We start from the raw sequence: 23,212 nt of genomic DNA, 5'->3' as shown, positions 1-23,212 counted from the left end.
AGAAGTAGAAGCAATATTGACGTGTAGTAAGCAATATGAACATTAATGCAATGTATGATATTATGCAATCTAGATACATAAATATAATCAATAAATATGTAATATAATAAATAAATAATAGATATAGAAAATACAGAAATTATCAGTGTATGATGATAGTTGTTTAAGACATGTGTAAACAATGACAGGTCAGAATGTTTCACAGCAGAAAGATATCAAAGAATGTCAAAGTGCAGTGTGCAAAATACTTAAAGGTCAGTATGAGACTACAAATGACTACGCTGATACATGAAGGCATTGAAAAATGCAAAAGACATGCATGTGATGTTATGTTCTGACCATTTATGAATAGAGACATTGAGACACTTTTGCCAATAGCATAGGTACAGACAGTTCAAAGAACCACTTTTGGCGCATAAGAAACCAAATGAGCCGTGGAGAAAGGTAGGAGCAGATTTGTTCCAGCTAAATGGGAAAGACTATTTAATTATAATCAATTACTACTCAAAATACCCAGAATATGCACTGCTTCCAAATACCACTGCAAAGCAGATACTTTTACAGTCTAAGGTAATCTTCGCAAGGCATGGAATTCAAATTACTCTACTGAGTAATAATGGCCCATAGTTCAGTAGCCAAGAGTTCAAAGACTTTTCAAAACAGTACGGATTTCAATGTGTAAGCTCTAGCCCAATATACCTTCAGTCAAATGGACTAGCTGAAAAAGTCTGAAAAGGAAAGCAGCAGAGGCTGGTGATGATATTTTGCTGTCCTGAATTATACAGCATCATCATTAGAATGTGGCCGATCACCAGCTGAGTTACTCATGAACAGAAAGTTAAGGACACAACTACTATCAAATTAACATCTTCAACATACTGAACAATATTCACAGAGGCAACACGAATACCACAGTTTTATAACTAAACCTTTGTATCCACTAGGACAGGAGGCCCTAGTATGAGTCAGATGTGATGAAAGATGGGGGCCAACTGCAAAGATTCTCAAAGAGACAGCACCAAGATCAAGTAAGTACTTACTGAGTATGGCAAAACACTGCACAGGAATCGACAACATCTACTAAAAATCCCACCTAAGGAGTTCCTGGGTCCAGAAAGCTCTTATGGTTCAGGATTATTAAGTATTCAGTTCAGTGCTAAAAATAAATAAAGTGTACACTGCAGCTGAAGTTGAGAACTTAGACCTAAAACCATCAGTCCCTCTGACATTTGGAGTGTAAAGGCCAAAGTGAATGATTATTAAACCTAAAAGACTCATTGAAGAGTGCTGGTCAGCATTGCTTATTTCTTATTAGTACTACAGAAGAAAAGATTAGAACCTTGTTCAGTGAATTTGACAGGATACCATTGTTTACAATAAATTAAAATGGTTATTGGAATTACATATTGGTGACACTGATGCTATGTTAATGTAAATAATTACTTTATGAAACTGTGAATGCAGAAATATTATCTTCTTTCAAAAAGGGGGCACTGATAAGAAACAGTAGAGGATACTCTAGCTGTTATGTATTTATGATAGAACGTTTTCAATATACTTATTCTAGTATATTGCATCAGAGACTAGCATGAGCATGCATAACAATACAACCTCCATCAAACCACCAAGACTGAAGTTAAAGAAATACTCTACATAGGAGCAATATTTTATTTATTTGTTACTTACTTTGTGTCGTTTGTAGTGATGAAAAAAATGTAATATCTAGTTTTCATGGAAAATGAGGGTGACAAAGCTTGTGATACAACAGGCTTCAATTGGGACCAGCTGGGGGCCAATATTTAGCATAAAGACAACATTCAATGAAACGGAGAATAAAATGATTATCTTTAAAAAGGAATCTTTATCCACAATTCCTATTTACTGTGTATTTGCCCGTGTATGCAAATAATGCAATCTCTCTATCCAAAAAAAAGGCTTTAGCTTGCCCAGAGCGAATCTCGCAAATGATGGTGAGCAACAAAAGACGATATTTGCTAAGTTTTAACACAAGTTAAACATTTGGCAGACGATCATTATTTGGGTTAAGTCAGCTTTTAGCAATTGACTTAAGAGCGTAGTACAGTCCTTATTTCGCCAAGTCTATCTCATTCTCGCATCATCATGATTGTTGGTGTTATTGTTGGACGGTGTAGGTCGTCAGACATTAAGTCCAACATCGCTAGTATGCGAAAAAAATAATCGTTTTGAATCCGACTGTTCGTAGGTTTGTATTACTTAAAAAATGTCTAGTCGCCCAGGGCCGTTTCTGGGCAACAGATTGTGCTGTGCATAGTGTAGACAGTGCAGGCACTGCTGAGGCGCACAGCATAAGCATTTCTATTTGTTCCGATCTGGTGCAGACAATTTTTTTCTAAACTAAATGATTACATCTTGCCTGAAGAAGGGGCTCGAGTTGCCTCGAAAGCTTGCATACTGTAATCTTTTTAGTTAGCCAATAAAAGCTGTTATTTTGCTTGACTTCTCACTACATTCATAATGGCTAACACGGTACAACACCCTAGTACAGTATTTCTAAACAAAATAAAGGTAGGAGTCTCTAAATGGGACTGCATTAATGCACCCTTACCACAAGAGGGCGCTTGCCTAGACCACCTATGCCCAGACACGGCCCTGGAATGCACTGAATTATTGCGTTTTGAAAACAATTTATTTTTTACGAAAAAAAATGCACATTTGAAGAAAAATGAACGCTTGTGAACTGAAAGTTGCAAAATACGATTTACTTAGTTTTTCCCTAATTATTTTAAAATTTGTATTTCGCAGAAATGATGCTTCAACTGTTAAATGAATGTTGAACCTCAAGTTAACTTTATCTCGCCGGATAATAATAGAAAAATTGCCACATACATCTACAATTTGGGTTTGTGTATGTTGCTGCCTTGTCCCTAATGCTTGCTGAGATCCAGCTTCTTCTCGACCCTCCTCTGCATAAGCAGGTTTGGAAAATGGATGGATTTATCGTCACGTCAGCTCTTACACCTAATTAGGTAAATCCGTGTTTCTGCATACGTTTAAAGTGAAACTATGAGAGAGAAAAAAAAACAAAAAACTTGTCGCTACTACAAGGTGTTGCCTATATCGAGGATTAGTAGCGCCAGCACCGCCGACATCGGTGCGCTTCGCTCCACAGATAGACATCTTGCCGAAGAGCTGAATTTTGTGCAAGTACAGCACATTTTCAATCACTAAGAGGACTGACAATAGTCTTAAAATAAAGATAACATCGTAGAGAAAGGCGGGGTTACTTTATCAAGTACTGTAGATCTGCGGTCATTGGGTTTATGTTATTTAGGGCAGTCCTTCAACAGCCAATCAGCTGTAAATATCGCCACTGACGGCATAAAGTGGGATTTGCAGAAAACATGCAGGATTCTTTGGAAAAAAAAAACACAAAAAAAAAAAAAAATGTTCAGTTCCTAAAGTAATCCGATTTTTAATTGATTGTTTAAAAACATACTATTGTGTGCCTAGCATTCAGTACCTTATTTATGATACAAGAGGTTGTCTTTAAAGATGATTGGTTGAAAATTAATTAATTTCCTGAAAAAAAAAGTTTCGATGTTGTTCCAGGAACAGAAAACTGACGCTCTAAACCTATTAAATCATCAAAAAGACGACAGGTTTTACAGGTAAAGGGTATAAAACGAGGCAAGTGTGGCGAACACGCTCCAAATCCAATTGCTGTTTGGTTTTTTTGCATCACTTGACAGCCACGACAAGTAAGTTGTGATTTCAGCAATTGCGCACTTTATAAACTAAGGATTTTATTGATTTACAGTACTCCGTTTTCTGCTACGTGATTTTGAAAGCGAGATGAAGTTGTTCAGAAATATCCGACAAGGTTGTACTTTAAATGCGATGATACAATATAATTTAAACGGATTTAAATGAACGCCCAAGATTATAATTTAGGTATTTAAAATCTTAACCGTGTGATGCGTTTCATTTGGTTGTGTTGGGTATATTATGTATACGTAGAATACAAACTTTTCTGAAAATTTAAATGCCCAGAAACTATGGCAAGTTACTTTAACATCTGATGTTGTAATTTGGTAAGTCATACCTACATTCTGATTAATAACAATTAGGTTCAGATAAGTCAAAATTACTAGATAATAGATTTCCAATTTGAAATATCCACAGTATATTTTTCAAATTATATATAGGCCTATCTACATTTCAGTATTGTCTAGACAGAATGTGAACTAGAAATATGCATACAATTTATTAAGTGCCATACAAATAAGGCACTTGTCACGTTTTCATCTAGAGAGAGATTTAAATTCGAGATATTACAAGTTGACCACTCTAAATTAAAACTTGGGGCATCTGCCAACGAAATTTTAACTAGCAAGAATTTTTGATAAAGCACATGTGCTTATATTTTGTCAAAGTAAAATTCTATTTCAGTATCAAAAATTAACATTTTTCTTTGAAGCACATCAGTTATATCTGTAATTCTTATTTTAAACAGTGAAGATGCAGTTTCACATATGAACACTCCCATTGATGTCGGTTTTGCAATTTCCTTTGTTTTAGTCAAAATCAAGTTACAAATATTTGCAGTTAGCATTCTGACTGTTGAAAATGTAATTAACAAAGTTACAATTGAATATCTCCTGCTAAATCCTAAGTTAAAACAGTTTGTCATATTGGGTTTGTATAGAATAACCTTGTATATCTATTTATTTAATGAGATCAAATTGGCCAAGTCATGTTTCTGAGATGGTTAAACAAGAAATCTGAGAAGGTGCTTAGGAATGCTTGTACCCTTCTGCTGTTTAATCTGCACATGGTTAGTTTAAAGGAATGTACCATGGAATAAACCAGCTCGGTAATAAGATACTTTATGGTTCATGTATTCTACAGACAATAAAAAGACCCATATCTGTCCATCAGTTTTCCTTTATTATTTTTTCCATTAAAGTTTAGTCCAGCAACATTGAGTTAACAGCAAGAATCAGGCCAGGAAGAGATACCAGATCAGCAATTAACATTGCAGGAACTTTCAGTGTCAATGTAAAAATGTCGATATGAGCAATCTACAGCCACTTTGAAAAGAAAATGGAAAATTTAGAGAGAATGTTTGCATATAATGGGAGAATATTCGAACTCGTCTCATTGACTGAGTTGGGAAGTTAACTCATCTGTGGAACGCCGAGATAACAGTGCTATCCTCCACCGCCTTTCAGCCCAGTAACATTTCTAATAGATAGATACTTTATTAATCCCAAGGGGAAATTCACATTAGTATTTTAAAACATTTCATTTGAAATTAGTGTTTTTATAAGGGCAAAATATTTTCTAATATTTTTATAAAATTTGCTCTTAACCAACTTCTAGTTGAGCTTGTAAATTCTTAGTTTTAGTTTTTAAGTTGAACATCTTACAATGCATATTTAATGTTTAGATATAAATGATTTGTGATGTTTCCTCTTAAATTTCTGTAAGCTGCAAGAATTCAAGTTCTTCAGTCTTTCAAAACAGCTCTTGCTCTATAGTCCAGGAAAAATGTAGTAGCTCTTTGATGTTTTGCTTTCTTTTTTTCCTAATGTTGTTGTATCTCTTTTTTTATATATAAATATGGAGTCCAAAAACTCAACTCATTTCAGTTGATTCTCTTTTTTATAGTTCATTTCCCATTTACAAGCTCAGAGATGTATTCTCATATGTACAGTGGCATGCCAATGTATTCAATCCCATTGAAAGTCATAGTAATTTTCTGTATGACAGATGATTTGTACACATTTATCCATTCAGCATTTTTAATGTGAACTCTTATTCTGTAACAATACATTTCCAATGTCAAAATAAACAATTTTCTGTAGATATTTAACTGAACAAGAAAAGAACGAGAGAGGGGTTGGGAGCAGGCACTGATACAGATGGTTGCTGCACCCACCACACAACGAACCATCTGAGGATCCCAAATTAGGATCCGAGTGCAGCCGTACAATGGGTGACACCTCAGCACCACACGGAGTGGAATGGTGTGAAGGTTTTTACAGTGGCTGGAGTGCCAATCGTGCTGGCAAAGCTGAATGCACACAAGAAAAACTCAAAAGTTAGTGTTTCCATAAGTATTTAAACTTCTGTGCTTTGGAAGCTCCAGGTTTATACAAATGACAAATTAAATACAGACTACACGATGGTGACAGTCATTTGACCATAATTAAACATAATTAAGTACTACTTGTGAGACATTTAAATCTTTGCAAAAATGAACACAAAGGAGCATTGCCTTTTTAATCTGGGTTTGTCTTGATGTTACTAAAGGTGTAACAAATGCTAAGTGTCATCCTTCTTGGTTTATAAAGAAATGGTACTGTAAATGTACTGTTAATGCATTTTCACATGATGATGAAAATGTTAAATCTGTAGCCTTTTTTCAGTTTTCTGTAACATAACAAGTATATATCAGTACATGCAGTATATTCGGGTGAGTTATATAACTTACCCTAAAAATGGAATTTAAACTTTTCCATAAACTGATGCACAGAAAAACAAAATATCAGATTTAAATTTGATTTCACTTTTTAAATTAGATAACTTAACTTTTTCTGGCCAACATATCACCATTTCTAGTATGCTTACAATTGTATATTCTGAGTGCACTTTTTTGGAAAAAATCTTTACATGATTACAGATAATGCACTTTTCCAAATTTTTCCCCTTTGCATTAATGTCATAATGGGTTTAGTGTTTGTACTTCTATTCAGTGGGAATCTAGTGGCCCTTCCTTACCCAGAAGTATGCCGCAGACACCTTTGTGTGATATATTTTCTATTTCCTTTGCCTGCCTAAGCCACCAAATTAAACAAATTCATATAACTAATCACTTCAAAAATGCATTTATTTCATGTTTTAAATTACTGTAACTAACTTGTGATTTGCACTTCAGTGCTTTTTATAGGTTTGTTTGAAAAGATGTTAAAAACTTAACTATTATGTCCTACATTAATTTTACCGAGCATAAGTAAGACACACAGTAAATTATACTGAACTGCCTTTTTTTTTTTTTAAAAAAAAACACGTTTAACACTTCATTATGGATTAAATCATACAACATACAAACAAACCTAACAACATACAAAAGTAAGATATAAGGCAGATTAGTTCCAGTTTAATGTATCAAGTAAGGGTCAAAGGGCCTCTTTTGCCTTTGGAGAATCACTGCCAACCTTCATAGCAGAGCAATACTGGATGCTTAAACAACCCACTGCAACCCACCGCAACACACTTCACAAACTAAATGTGACGCTTTCCATTAAATACGATGGTGACTCGTGACATCCAGGCGGCAACCTGTGACTCAACCATATTTTAAGAAACTTGGATATACACTGAGCATCTTCAACGTCAGGAAGAGTCTGTTTTCTCACCTTCTGTCAACTCACTGATATTATGGAAGCCATTATACGCAGCCCTTTAATTCTCCATCTCCTTTTTGCTTGTGTCAGGCACCCATGCTGTGCATTTGCTATATTTCAGAAAATTAATAACAAAAGACCAAGGTATTTGCTTTTCTGTACTTTAAAACCTTTTGAATACTCCTTACTATATAGTAATCATAAACCTATTATTTAACTGAAATGAACACTTGTACAAATGAGAAACTTATGGACACAGACTTGAATCATGAAAAGTCCAGAATGAATGCAAAAAACGTATAAGACCATACTTCAAGGAATTCTGCTAAACTATTATCCTGGAATATTTTCATGATCATTATTAGATGCTTAACCAACAAGACTGATGTTCACGTTGGTTCTATTTATTCAGTGTATACATGTAGGGTTACATTTTGCTTGATAATGAGCAAATCTGAATGGATCTGCATAGTCTGAGGTAAATGTAATTATAATATTTAAAGATGTTTGGTGTACTCAAAAATGAGGCTAAAATCGTATATTTTCATTATCAGTTATTGAAACAGCTGCAAATTACATTGTAAAATGGAACTGATGAATTTTTAGTCCTAACCAGTATGCTATTATGTTGTGGAATGTCCAGAAAGGGCTTGGTGGCCAGTTGTCCAAAGTTGGAATTATTTTGATTTTCAATTTTATCAAGAAACTAGGGGGCTAAGCCCCCGGCTCGCTTCGCTTGCCAACCCCCGTTTGATTTTTTTGTCTTTGAATTGTTGCCATTTCATTAGTTTCACGTTTATTTCTGAACTTCTGTAAAAAACAATATGTGGAATCTTTTGAGTCCCAATGTGCTGAATCTTTTAAATGAGGTCCGTTTGATGTGTTTAATGACTTTGTACCAATCATTCAGGATTGGTTTCTCTGTTTAGCATTTCAGCACAGACCAAACAATCCCCATCATCAGCGGTGAATAATTTCTTTTGCAAAGTAACCAATGAATGCATGTGTGGTATTTGTCTTTCTTTGCACCAATGCAATGTTTACTTTGTTTGTCTTGACACTGTCTTTTTTTCTGCTTTCATATTCTGTATCTTCCTCTGCATGTGTTTCGTGCCAAGGTTTTTTTTGAAGCTTTTGAATTCCGGTTTTCATTATCTGTAACCTGCTCTCCATGTGTTTGGCCCCCTTTTTAAACCCCTGTATGACGTTTTACTTTGTTTTCTACTCTGTCTATCATTTCTGACCTCGCTGTGTCCTGCTGTTGTTTCAATGACACCTGGTCCGCGGTGATTATATTTTCCCTTTTTCGAGTAACAATTTCCATTTGTTTGCGATACTGTGATCTTCACCGTACTGTTAATAATGCATCACTGTAATGTGATTCACCTATGCTGTATAGTTTGGATGTGTGAGGATGACGTATGTTTAATACGGAGTATTCGCCCGTGTCACTCTGGGCGCCCCCCCCCCCCAATAATAATACGGAGCTCTTTCCGTACTATTATGCGGTGCATTGTGGACCACCGCGGACTCCGTAGTGTTTCCCGTTTCACTTTGTATCTCGGTTAGTCGAGCTCTTTCTTTTTGGAGCCATGCCTGCCTGGTTTGCGGTATTTCAGACGCACATTGTAGGCGCCTGCGTTCATTAATTATATCCAGGCAGGCGCGTTTTTGTATCTCGGTCACTCGAGCTGTTTCGTTTTGACCCCTTGCCTGCTTTGCCTCCGCAGTTTGAGACTTGCGTTGTAGGCGTCTACATTCATTATATCTGTACACGCGGGCTCATTGTTGTAGCTGTGTTAGTTGTTGAGCTGTTTGGTTTTGGAGCCGAGGTAGTTTTGCTACTGCGGTTTCAGACGCCTGTCCGTATCATCTTGGGTTTGATGTATGAACCTATGTGGACTCTGTAGTGTGTCCCGTTTCACTCTGCGGCAGGGCGTTGACTCCTCTTGTTTTACTATGTCTCCTGCGTCCATGGGTATGTACCTGCTTCCATATTACTTCTCTCCCGTTTCACTGGGGGGGGGGGGGCTTTGTGTGGCGCCTGCGCACATTCGTAGTCTCTCCCGTTTCACTCTGGGGAGGGGGGCTTTGTGTGGCGCCTGCGCACTATGTCTCCTGCGTCCACGGGCATGTACCTGCATCCATATCCGGTTTACCATTCTCGGTTAGTAATATAGATATTGGCATTAAAAGATAGACTTCTTTTTGTGGTTCCTCAAGATCTATGTAAATGGAATATACAGTGGAACCTCTAGATACAAGTTTAATTCGTTCCAGCACTGAGCTTGTATAACTAATTTCTCGTATCTAGAACAAACTTCCCCATTGAAAATAATGGAAATCCAGTTAATCCGTTCCGCATCCCATCCATCCATCCATCCATCCATTTTCCAACCCGCTGAATCCGAACACAGGGTCACGGGGGTCTGCCGGAGCCAATCCCAGCCAACACAGGGCACAAGGCAGGGAACCAATCCCGGGCAGGGTGCCAATCCACCGCAGGACACACACAAACACACCCACACACCAAGCACACACTAGGGCCAATTTAGAATCACCAATCCACCTAACCAGCATGTCTTTGGACTGTGGGAGGAAACCGGAGCGCCCGGAGGAAACCCACGCAGACACGGGGAGAACATGCAAACCCCACGCAGGGTGGAGCATCCCAAATATATTAACATAAAAATCAATTTTCCTAACAAATAACACTGATAAATTATATATACTGTAGTCTACCTTTAATAAATAACACTGGTAAATAATATAACTGATTATTAAAAGAATCAAAACAGGTGTCCAAAGTGCAGTAGAGCATTCAATAAATCTTTAAATAAATAATCCTTAAAACAGTTGTGAAGTGGAGGTTTAAAATACACAAGAATAACAATCCTTTAACACGAGGTTAAAACGTCTTTAAAAAACAGATGACAATCCCCGGTGCTTCTTCTCTGTTAGCATCTCACCTGCGGGCTCTGCAACAGGCGAGACACTCTTAATGCAGCTGACCTTCTCTACACCGCCCTGCTTCAGCTGTTTGGCTCGCCTGTTCAGCTCACTGTTCAGTTACACGCGAGCCAGCGTGCCTGCCTGCTTTTTTTCTCTCTCTCTCTCTCTCTCTCTCTCTCTTTTATTTTATTTTACTTCTTCTCCCCCTTAACCGGCTCGCGCTTCTCTATATATGCGGGGAGGACATGGCAGCTGCAGCCCATCAGCCACAGGAACAATCATGGATGTGGGCAGTTTCCCACCTGTGCACTTAAGTGAGAAACGCAGACACTGCAGATCGCGGCTCGCAACTGCTACCACGCCCCCTCGCTAAGCCGCGAGCTATACCCACAGCCTGGCTCGTGGCTCGTTACGCGAGCCAATGCTCGCATTTAGATCTGAATTTTTCGCTCATACTTTCCACGTATTTTGAATTTCTCGTATACAGAGGTGATCGTATCTCGAGGTTCCACTGTATTTGTTTTCCTTTTCTCAGAAGCCAGCTGGCTTTACTTATATTACTTTACTCTCCTTTGATTTTCCTTGCTTTAATAATAATAATACATTTTATTTATACAAGGTGCCTTTCAGAGAACTCAAGGACACCAAACAAACAGTAAATAAATAAATAAATAAATAAATAAAAGACACAATTATAAACAACTTAAAACATCAGAAAATCTAAAAATTAAAACCAAACAAAACCACTATAATCAGGAGGAAAAAGAAAAAGCCATTTTAAACAGATGTGTTTTAAGTTTACATTTGAAGGATGAATATGATTTGATGTTTCGAAGCTCCGCAGGTAATGAATTCCAGAGCTTGGGAGCAGAACGGCTGAAAGCTCTGCTCCCCATGGTGGTTAGACGGGCGGGAGGGACGGTCAGATGGGTGGAGGAAGAGGATCTAAGGTTACGGGATGGAATGGCAACATGAAGAAGGTCAGACAGATATGGAGGCGCGAGGTTATGGATGGCCTTAAATGTTAATAGCAGAATCTTAAAATCAGTATGAAACTTGATCAGGAGCCAATGAAGCTGCTGCAAGACCGGAGTAATATGGTGAAAAGATGGGGTTTGAGTGATGATACGTGCTGCAGAATTCTGGACTAACTGAAGCTTATGAAGAGATTTATTAGGGAGACCAAAGAGGAGTGAATTGCAGTAGTCCAGCCGAGAAGTGACAAGACTATGAACAAGAATGGCAGAGGTATGAGGAGTGAGGGAGGGGTGAATGCGATTAATATTACGTAGGTGGAAGTGAGCAGACCAGGTGATGTTATTAATGTGACATTGGAAAGATAGAGTACTGTCGAGGATGACACCCAGACTCTTGACCTGAGATGATGGGGAAACAACAGAGTTATCAATAATAAGAGAAAGATTATTGGTTTTGGATAATGATGATTTTGAACCAATGAGGAGAACCTCAGTTTTGTCACTATTTAATTTAAGAAAATTCGAAGAAATCCAGGATTTAATTTCAGAAATGCAGTCAATAAGCGAGGGTGGTGGAAAAGAGGAGGTGGGTTTACCAGCAAGGTAGAGCTGGGTGTCATCAGCATAACAGTGAAAATTAATGTTATATTTGCGAAAAATATTGCCAAGGGAAAGAAGGCAAATAATAAAAAGAAGAGGCCCCAGGACAGAGCCCTGGGGCACACCAGATGTAACAGCAGTGGGTTGGGATGTGAAGGTTTTAAACTGTATGAATTGAGTGCGGCCTGAGAGGTAGGATCTAAACCAATCAAATGAAGTGTGAGTAATGCCAATCAAAGATAATCTATTAAGCAGAGTGGTATGACAAATAGTATCAAAGGCCGCACTCAGATCAAGGAGGATGAGAATAGTGATTAGACCAGATTCAGCAGCCATAAGGAGGTCATTGGTAATTTTAACAAGTGCCGTTTCTGTACTATGAAGGGGGCGAAAACCAGACTGGAACTTTTCATATAAATTATTGTGAGATAACTGGGTGTGAAGTTGGATAGCTACTATTTTTTCAAGAATTTTGGAGATAAAGGGCAAGTTAGAAATGGGGCGAAAATTATTGAAATTAGTAGGATCAGCACCAGGTTTTTTTAGCATTGGGGTTTTGAAAGCAGCAGTTTTGAAAGATGAGGGAATAATACCAGTAGTAAGAGAAGAATGAATGATGGCAGAAATAAGAGGGACTAGAGAGGGGAGGCAGGCTTTAACCAGAACTGTAGGCAGGGGGTCCAGTGGACAAGTAGATGACTTGGATTTGCAGATGAGATCTGAGATTTCAGAGGAAGTGGGAAGCTGGAAAGAAGAGAAAGAGTGAATAGGTGAGTGTAGTTCAGAAGGAATACAGAGAAGATTTGGACCAAGGTGCTGATGTATCTTTTGGATTTTCTCATTGAAAAAAGACATAAGAGAATTACAGAAAGCAGTTGAGTAAAGGTGAGATGGTAAAGAGTCTGGAGGTTGTGTAACATGATTAAGTAAAGAAAACAAAGACTTGGTGTTACCTGTATTACAAGTAATTAACTGAGTGTAATAATTAGATTTGGTTTGAGCTATACAATCCTTGTAATAGAGTACATGATTTTTATACATCTCTTTGTGGACAAAGAGTATGGATTTTTTAAACAACCTTTCAAGTTGCCTGCCCTTAGCTTTCAGAAGCCGAAGTTAAGGCGTAAACCAGGGGGCAGAAAAAGAAAAAGAAACAGATCTGGTTTTTAGCGGAGCCAGAGAATTAAGAATACCATTAAGACAAGTGTTATATTATGAGACCAGTTCTATGGGAGTGTATAAATTATAAAAGTCCATTTGGGAATCAATTCTAGAAGACAACAAATTCAAGTTAATATTCTTAATGTTACGAAAAGCTATGAGACGTGGAAGCTTAGGAACAGAAAAGGTAAGTTAGGCATTGAATGAAAGGAGAAAATGGTCGGTTATAGTGAGTTCATCTGCTGTAAGATCAAAAGGAACAACACCAGAGCAGCAGATCAGGTCCACAATATGTCCTTTACAATGGGTAGGAACATCAGTGTGCTGCTGGTATCCAAAACTCTCCAGGCATGATAAAAAGTCTCTAATGAGAGGGATATTGATATTGTCCAGATGTATATTAATATCCCCCAGCAGAATTGTATTTGGAGTAATTACAGATAAATGGGTAAGGAAGGTAGCAAGATCGTTCAAAAAATTGTTGTGTGACTTAGGAGGATGGTAGACAGTTGCAATGATGGTAGGAACTGACCCAGACAACTGACACACAGTCGATTCAAAAGAGCTAACAGCAGGAGCAGACAACGGCAGGACTTTCCACTTCTCGCTTAAATTATCGCGACACCTCCGCCACGGCCAGAGGCACGGGGTTGACAAGTGTAAACAAACCCTGGGGGGGTGCATTCATTAAGTTGTGAAAAGTCTTGAGGTTGCTGCCAAGTCTCAGTTAAACAGAGAAAGTCAAACTTACGGTCAATGAGGAGATCCTGAATGAGATATCTCTTGCTCGTAAGTGAGCGGATGTTCAGTAGACCAAAGCTGAAAATGTTGCTGTCGTATTTGACAGTAGTGTTAGTCGACCGAGCTAAGCTGGCCAACACGCTATGGTCAGGGTACCTATCTGTGTTACGAACAGCGGGTGACAAAAATCAGACCAAAAAGAGTTAATTCCTTTCGAGGCGTCCGTTCGGAATCTCCGGCGGGACCCACGGTGGATGTATCTCCGGAGAGGGAGAAGTATGACATCCGGGTCGAAATACAGCACCGACAGCAGAGGCGCAGACTGGAGAAGAAGTCGAAGAAGCTCAGCAGCTGGGTACTGGAGGAGGCCAGTCGCAGGTTGGATAACGAGCTACAAAAGACTCCAAACAAACATTAACCAAGCTAATATCCTACCAGTCCACATTGTAGGCGAGGAAGCCACAGGCAGCTCAGATGTCCAGAGAATAAACCGGTAACTTTCAAACGAAACGGAGGTTAGACTAAAGCTAAATGCATACACAGCATATACAGCCACGCAGAGATGTCAGCAAAAATGGCAAAAAGTACCATCAAAATCACTAGTCTAGCAAAATCACATAGTCTAGTTACCGGCGAGCAGCGGCGACCAGTGCCGGCAGCGTTCACTCAAACCGGAAGTCCTTAGATAGATAGATAGATAGATAGATAGATAGATAGATAGATAGATAGATAGATAGATAGATAGATAGATAGATAGATAGATAGATAGATAGATAGACTGCTTTATTACCATTACAAAACCTGAAACAGAATTACTTTAAAATTTTAATTTATTGTCCCTTGTGTGAAGTACCGTTCATAGAAACACTCAGTGTGGAAGTAGAATATGTATGTTATTTTCCCACTTTTTATTTATATGTGTGGATCAATGCAGTATTCAAATCCTTTGCCATGAGAAATAGCGTTCTATCAAAATAAAATTGCCCTGAATTTAATTCAGGATAGGCTCAAGCCCTATGCAATCCTGAACTAGATTAGGTGGTGTCACAAACTCCACTCTGAGTCATAGCAAAGTTTGGGGCAGCCACCCGTATATTTGGTAACCTGGCTGTTGCAGGAAGTTGCAAAAATGTAAACAGCACTGATGTGCACAAAACCGAGTCCAGAACTGAGGGAATAGGGAAAAGGTGGAGGCTTTTAAAGGGGAAGACAGGAAGTGAGGTCAAAGGGGTCGGGCTCACAAGGGTCTTCAGCCATAGGCTTGAGCCCAGACGTGACATCACAGGGGCCGGAGCCAGCAAGGTCCTCCTCCATAGGCTCGGACCCGGAAGTGACGTCAAGAGGGCCAGGTGGAATCTTCCGTGAATGGTCTGCAGGAAAGGGAGAAAAAGAGTCAGTGCACTCTGCCACATCCTGGTTTGATTCGGAATTGCTCTTACTCAAGCCCTTTAGCTGTCTCCCATGCGCACATGTGTGACAGTGGATTCCACAGTAAGAGAGTTCAGAATTAAACTTTCTTGTCCATAAGTTTTACATATGTCTGCTATTAAAACTAGTGTACAGAAATTATAGATAATATTTCTTTAATTTTGAATTTCTTTAAAATGAATGCACTTAAAATATATGTGCACTTTCACTTACTCTGTTTCATATGTATAATGTTTGGTCAGAACTTTTGCTTTCATAATGTTCCTATTTTTTTTTTTTTTAAACAGTGGCCGATGAAGAATTTAACACCACAAAAGCACCTCTAGTTTTACGTGCTAAACAATTAATGAGTGACTGGTGGAGTCAGCTTGTGTATAGACATCGTCACAAGAAAGACTGGCAGAAAGCAATGGATGAAACTCACCTACAGCACCTCCATATGTAAGTAAGGACTGCTTGCCTTTTGATTAGTCAAATTATGTAGTGTGAATCAGTTTTGCAAGTTCTTAAGTAGAACGATAAAAAGTAAGAACTGCTCTTGCAGGGAAGCTCAAAAAAAGAACTTAGATTCAGAATGTCTTTCTCAATACTCAGGCTTATACCAAGAAGTAAAACATCAACAGTAGGGAATCCATTCCCGGGCTCCCGGAGATTCCTGGACATTTTTCATTCCTGCATTCCCGCGAATGAAACTGCCGTAATTCCCGGGAAAATGGGAATGGCCAAGCTCGCATATATAGCGTGTAAAAGTGTAAAAATCAATCAAGAAATAACAGAGTTATAGTTGAATATAATTAAGGTGGTGCCATTGCCGCAGCTTGCACTTATTCAGACAACAGCTTTGAACAGCAACTTGAAATTGCAATGCGTCAGTCTGTTGCATCCACATTGTCTGTGCCAAGAAACTTGCCATCACAGAATGATTACAAGAAATTGGATGCATCAGTAAAAGCTGAAATGGCGGTGTTTCAGAGCAACGGCAAGCACAGTCGTTGTTTAGAACAAGTGTATCAGTATCTGATGTTTGTGCTGCCTACTTCAGTGGAAGCAGAGTGTACTTTCTCATCGGCTGGCGTACTTCTGCACGAAGGTGCGCTCTTGCCTGGACGACCGCACGCTGGACACGTTGTGTTTTCTACGCTCTTATTACCGCAACTAAAGATACATGTACTTATATGACAGCATGAACTGCTTGTAGATAAGGTTAGTCTTTTATTTGTGTCAACACATTGCAGTAGTTTTATTAAAACTAAGTGTGGGTCGTTCTAAAACTGAGATGTGAGATGCCCGTGCATTGTATCATACCCGGGAATGAAATGCGGGATTCCTGAATTCCCGGGAATGGATAAACCCGTCCGGGAATGGATTCCCTATTCAACAGTGATCAAATGGAACACAAATTAGGACCATTAAGTAGGAACATTCAGTCACTATCATTTTTCACTATTGTCCTAGTTGTATTCCAATCAGCTCAATAATTATGGCATATTGTATTTTTGTTTTCTTTGTGAAATGATGGAACAACCTTTTGAATGGCATAAAAGGCAAAAAGAAACATTCATGTTTTGACATAATTATAATGAAATGGAGCAGAATGGTAATGCAGTAGTTATTGCAGCTGCTTCACAGATCCACCATCCTGGATGTGTTGTCAATGTAGATTTTTCATGTTCTTCCCTTGTCTGCATAGGTTTTACTCACACATCATCACAATATCTGTATTGTGGGTGCCAATTTGGCTGTCCAAATGTACCCTGCATTGAACCGACATCCTGCCTTGCACCCATTACGACTAGGACCTTGAAATTAATGACTGAATTTAAAACAATGGATGAATAGACAACTCTTTTTCTTTAGGAGCTAGCATTTCTTTAATTTCCTTCTTCCAATTTTTCCTCCCCTACTTATCCCCTCTCTAATTTATATAGTATGTGCCAACAACCTCAGCTGTCGGCGCTGATTAACTAGCATGTTCAGTGCAAATTCTAAATGCACAAATAAAATAACTCCACTAAAACACCCCATAAGACATTCCCCACCACACTACCTTGATCAGTTCAATTGATTGGACATGATTAGGAAAGGTACACACCTCTCTACTGTAATAAAAAGCAGACCACAATCATCATCAGGAGGGGACCAGAGGTAAGAAAGGAACCCGGAAATGGGTGGATTCAGTAGTCCTCCGGGAACAGTTATGGCAGCTGTGCTTCGTTCTTTCTAGGGGAACATAAAAAGAGATGTTAGTACCCCGCCGTTGTCCCCTGGCACGACTTGTCGCGGTGTGCATCTGGTCCTTAAGCCGTTCCCCATGCGCTCATGTGTGACATGACCCCCCTCCCTCCTTCAGCCTAGATCCACCGGGTCGGGTGGCACGAACCGAGAGATCGTGAACCTGGGAGAGAGCATCAGCATCGGCCTGAAGGTTACCTCGGCGATAAGTGACGGTGAACTTGTACGGCTGCAAATCCAAAAACCACCTGGATGTCCCGAGGATTCAAATCCCTGTGGTTGGCCATCCACTGGAGGGCAGTGTGGTCCGTCACCAGGGTGAATTCCTGGCTCAACAGGTAGTACTGCAGGTGAGTTACCGCCCACATTTAATGGCCAAGGCTTCCTGTTCCACTGCTGTTTCTGGCTCAGGTATATCACAGAGTGCTTGACACCGTCGATGCTTTGGCTCAGTACGGCACCTAGACCTGTGTCCAAAGCATTGGTCTGGAGGGGAAAAGGAAGAGAGAAATCAGGAGTTCTCAAAACAGGTGCCGTTGTTAGGGCCGTTTTTAAGTCACTGAATGCCCGTTCCGTAACAGAGTTCCACATCACATTAAAGAGGCCCATTTCTTTGTCAGATTGCTGGCTCAGGTATATCACAGGGTGCTTGACACCGTCGATGCTTTGGCTCAGCATGGCACCTAGACCTGTGTCCGAAGCATTGGTCTGGAGGGGAAAAGGAAGAGAGAAATCAGGAGTTCTCAAAACAGGTGCCGTTGTTAGGGCCGTTTTTAAGTCACTGAATGCCCGTTCCGTAACAGCGTTCCACATCACATTAAAGGGGCCCATTTCTTTGTCAGATCCATCAAAGGGGCTGTCCTCTCAGAAAACCGAGGTACAAACTGGCGGTAGTAACTCGCTAATCCCAAGAAAGCTTACACCTGCTTCTTGACTATCGGACGGGGCCATTCAAGGATGTCTTTTATTTTGGAACTCTGTGGTTTCACCAGCCCTCCTCCCACCAGGTAGCCCAAATACTTGGCTTCGTTCAATCCAAAATAACATTTCCGTGGATTGATCCACAGCCCGGCCTTCGCTAGCGTCAGGAGGACGGCGTAAACCTGCAACACATGTTCCCCCCAGGTGCCGGAATAAATGACCACGTCATCCAGGTAGGCGGCACAATAAGACTGGTGGGGCCATAGCACTCTTTCTACCAGATGCTGAAAGGGCTCTGGTGTCCTGTGTAGTCCAAATGGGAGGACCTTGTATTGCCAGTATCCACTAAATGCAGTTTTTTCTCTTGTGGATGCCGTGAAGGGAATTTGCCAGTATCCCTTTGTCATGTCAAGAGTCGTCAAGTAACGGGCCATCCCCAGCCGTTCGAGGAGCTCATCCACATGGGGCATGGGGTAGGCATCAAATTTGGAGACTTCATTGAGACGTTGAAAGTTGTTACAAAATCTCCACGACCCATCCAGTTGAGAAACGAGGATGATGGGACTGGACCACAGACTGTGACTTTTTTCAATGATGTCCATGTCCAGCATGTGCTGGACCTCTAGTTCCACCTCTGCACGTTTTGTCTCTGGGAGGTGGTAGGGCCGTTCCCTGACTACCACCCCTGGGTCCGTCACTATATTGTGCTGAATCAGCGAGGTGCGGCCCGGTGCTTCACTGACTTAATGCGGGGTAACTTGGCAACCTCCCTGAACGTATCCGAAGTAAAGGGCGTGCCCTGGTCCGTTAGGACTTGTTTGGGTATGCCCACTCAGGAGAAATCCAATTCCCATGTGATATTTTTTGTATTAGCAGCTCGCAAGGGAACTGCTTCTGGATACCGGGTTACGTAATCAACCATAACTAATATATATTTATGGCCTCACATTGAAGGCCCAAGGTGTCCTACCAGATCGACAACGATCCTCTCAAAAGGAATGTCTATAAGGGGAATCGGAGCCAGAGGAGCACGATCCCTACGGGGTATCTGACATAGCTGGCAGGTTGGGCAAGACTGACAGAAACGTCGGACCTCCTCATTGATCCTGAGCCAATAGAATCGGAGTTTTATTCACTCCAAAGTTTTTTCAGCCCCAAGGTGGGCGCCTAAGAGGTGGGCGTGAGCTATTCCACAAACCTCCCGCCGGTAGGTCCGTGGTACTAACAACAGTTTCCGCCTCTCGCCTTCGTGTTTCGCAACTCGGTACAGCAGAGCTTTCTCCAAGACAAAGCAGGGTCACTGTGGTGTGGAATCCGCCGACGGTATGTCGTCTATGGACACGATGGCATTCCTAGCAAACTTCAGGGAATCATCATTCCACTGTTCTCTTTTAAACGACACCGGCGTAGAGCAAAACTGATATTCTATGCCGGTGAGTGGATCAGATGGGCAGTCCAGGAAAGTGTCCGTCTGACCCGGAACCTCACCCACTTGCACTTCCAGGTCAAGGTCCGTCGCCAAAGAGGGCTCCCCCTGGCTGTTTATGTCATCAATAGCTGCTGAAGTGCACGTCGTGGGAGCAGCTGGGAGAGCCCCTTGCCCCTCCATAATCAGACCCAAGCTAGGTGCAAGAGTGGCCTCTGTTCTACCGCGTTTATTCTCCAACCAGTTTTGTCCTAATATGACCTGAAAGGGGGGCTCAGGCAAGACAGCGACGAGCAGTTGTTTCAGCTTCCCCCTCCAGGAGATGTAACACTTTGCGGACCTATAGGATCTGGTCTCTCCAGGTACACAAGTCATGTTCATTCTCTGAGCCACCCATTGTCGCGGCAGAACATAACGGTGAGCAACAATGGTAAAGTTACTCCCGGAGTCAAACAATGCCACCACCGAGTACCTATTTACCAACACCACTCCCATATTAGGAACCGCCAGGGGATTTGACAGAGCACAGTACCTCTCTCCTTTGGCCCAGGTGCAGTCCATTGGCTCCGCGATATTGAGTGGATAGGTGGGAAGGAGGTGTCCCACCTCACCGCACTTGTAACAGCAAGGTGAGGCAGGCACCCTCTCTCTCGGTCTTGCCAGAGGCTCCACTGCACGACGGGTGGTCTGGCTTCTCTGCCTCCCCAAGTTGGGCTACCGCCAATTGGCGCTCAAGAACCTCCAAAAGACCGTTCATATACTTATAGGGGTGCCTTCGGACCTGCTGGATGAGATAGTCCGGCATCACGTTGACCAACCCGTCACAGGCTACCTGCTTGACCACCTGGCGGGCCTGGTTAACATCTGGCCTTAGCCAGCTCCCGAGCTTGCCCCAGAACTCAAACGCCTGGGGCCTCATGTATAACGCCGTGCGTAGAACTCACACTATAACATGGCGTAAGCACAAAAGCGGGATTGTGCGTACACAGAAAAATCCAGATATAGGAATCTGTGCGCACGCAAAATTTCACGTTCTTCCACTACATAAATCCCGATCAGCGTGAAAAGTAACGCACGTGCACACGCCTTCTGTCCTGCCCCAACTCCTCCCAGAATTACGCCTTTTTGAATATGCAAATCAATATAAATAGCCTTCTGTGAAAAGACAATGGGAAAAGCACAGGGGAAAATATAAGAATTTCAGCGAATACCAAGTGGAGGCAAAGGAAAAACGTACTATTTGTTGGTTTAAACAGTGGGATAATCAACAAAACAAAGTTGACCAAGTGACAGAGTGTCGGAGAAACTCGAAAGATCGAGTTCACAAAGTCGCACAGTGCCCGAAATAAAAAAGAAATCACATATCAAAGTCGCTGTGAAAAGGCGAGTTGTAGCCCACCGTCTGAGTGTCATATGAAAGCGTATTAGGGTACAGACAAAAAAAATTGGCACACAGTGGGGAAAAAAGCACGAAATGTCAACTTTAATCTTGAAATTTCCACTTTAATCACGTAGTTTATTTTGCCATTAAAGTAGAACATTATAAACTTCATCTTAAAATCGTTTATTTTACTAGTTTCTCAAGTAGCATGTTAAATGCTTTTTTCTGTGTTTGATCTTCTATGTGCTCTATGTGTGTGAATCACTACGTGCTTCCGTTCTTTCTCTTTCTCCGACAGGACACAGAATGCATTCCATTCGAGATATTACAGCTCTCTGAATAATTAAAATACTGAGATGTATACGTGATATCATTTTCATGATGATCGGAATGAAAGCATGTTATTAAACATGGGAACACGGTGGCGCAGTGATTGTTCATATCTCACGCAAGAGGCTTGCTGCACCATGTGTGACCTTCAATGAAATTATTTATTACAGAAGTACTGTCTCTTTCAAACGTACTAACCTCCAATTCCTGTCCATACTTTTCTTTCTCCAATCGCCAAGCAATCAGCTCTGTAATAGACATTAAGCCATTTGTAAGCTTAGAACGTCGATTCTTCAAAACATTTAAGGAACATTGAAATATCTTCGTAGTACATGTTTAATTATTCTATTCATCTATCCTTCCAGTGTCGCGTCAGCACCAGCAAGAATACAGCGCAAGGCAGGAGCTATCCTTGAACTAGCTATACGCTGCGGCACCGTGTCCTCACATGTTTAATTATTAGCAATACAGATTATTTAAATGAAGTTAAAGTTTTATCTGTATACTATAAGCAACACATTTTGCTGCATTTCATCTTAAAAATGATATTGCCATCATACGCGCTTTATAAAGTAGCGCAGGTTGTGCAATATTATAACTGTAGTGCAAGTTTACAGTGAGGTGATTGAGTGCGTTTATAGTTCTTGGGATGAAACTGTTTCTGAAACGCGAGGTCCGTACAGGAAAGGCTTTGACGCTTTTTGACGTGGTTGAGGTAGTGTGTACTTGGAACTGTATACCAATAATTCTCTTTCCGATCATCTGCTGCTGTGATTCACACTCAGATACAGTGATATAAATACTCCGAGTGGTGCAGTGAGAGTAATATGGAAAAAGATGATCCGCAGTGGCAACCCTTAACGGGAACAGCAAAAAGAAGAACAAGATGCAGTGAGCGTAACAACGCTAAAGCAGTTATGGTATTTGGAATACTATGGCTATTCCCTGGCCCATTATATTGCAACAGGTTAATTACAATCAGATGCATTACACTAATAAACAATATGCAGTTAATTTCAGTGTATTTATAAAGCCGCGTCAGGAATGTGGAGCTAAGAAAGAAAGGATGAGCACACAGGAACAGTAGTTTGACCATTCTGTGGACCATTATATTGTTACAGGTTAATTACAATCAGATGCATTAAATTTATGAACGATATGCGGTTAATTTCAGTGTATTTGATAAAGCCGCCGCCGTGGATGTGGATCTAAGAAAGGGTAACCATACAGGAACAGTAGCACTGCTTTGACACTAGGTGCCGCCAGTCTGCAAAACCGGGCGGATAAATTGCGTACGCCAAGGTATGAGTTACCGTGGAAATGTGCGTGGCTTTACGCCAAGTTTAGGTTTTATACATCGCTATTTGAGCGTGGAAAGGTTCGTACGCAACATTTCTGTGTGTACGTACCGTTTATACATGAGGCCCCTGGTGAGGTCTCACCTGGAGTACTGCATGGAGTTTTTTTTCTCTGGGATACAGAAAGGACATAGCAGCCCTAGAGAAAGTACAGAGAAGATTGACTAGGCTGATTTTGTAACTGAGAGTTACAAAAAAGCTATGAGAAAGATAAGAGGAGATTAACCTTTTCAGTTTAAACAAAAGGAGATGAGGGGTGGACGTAATTCAATTTTTAAGATTATGAAAGGAAATAGTACAGTGAATCCAGGTAG

At 40.6% G+C, this 23,212-nt stretch overlaps 1 protein-coding gene across 1 annotated transcript in view; it reads left to right on the top strand.

The window, feature by feature from the left end:
• Positions 1-3,451: 3,451 nt before the first annotated feature.
• The window catches only part of LOC114657965 (transient receptor potential cation channel subfamily V member 5-like), a 78,435-nt gene continuing 58,674 nt past the window's right edge, over positions 3,452-23,212 (top strand). Inside the window, exons 1-2 of the mRNA XM_028809957.2 lie at positions 3,452-3,740; positions 15,538-15,691. Of these exons, the coding sequence (XP_028665790.1) occupies position 3,740; positions 15,538-15,691 (155 nt within the window). The 5' untranslated portion in view covers positions 3,452-3,739. The remainder of the gene's footprint in view (positions 3,741-15,537; positions 15,692-23,212) is intronic.

The sequence above is a fragment of the Erpetoichthys calabaricus genome, chromosome 9 (genome assembly GCF_900747795.2).
Source record: "Erpetoichthys calabaricus chromosome 9, fErpCal1.3, whole genome shotgun sequence".
NCBI classification, from domain to species: Eukaryota; Metazoa; Chordata; class Cladistia; order Polypteriformes; family Polypteridae; genus Erpetoichthys; species Erpetoichthys calabaricus.
This window is presented reverse-complemented; position numbering and strand designations above follow the sequence as displayed.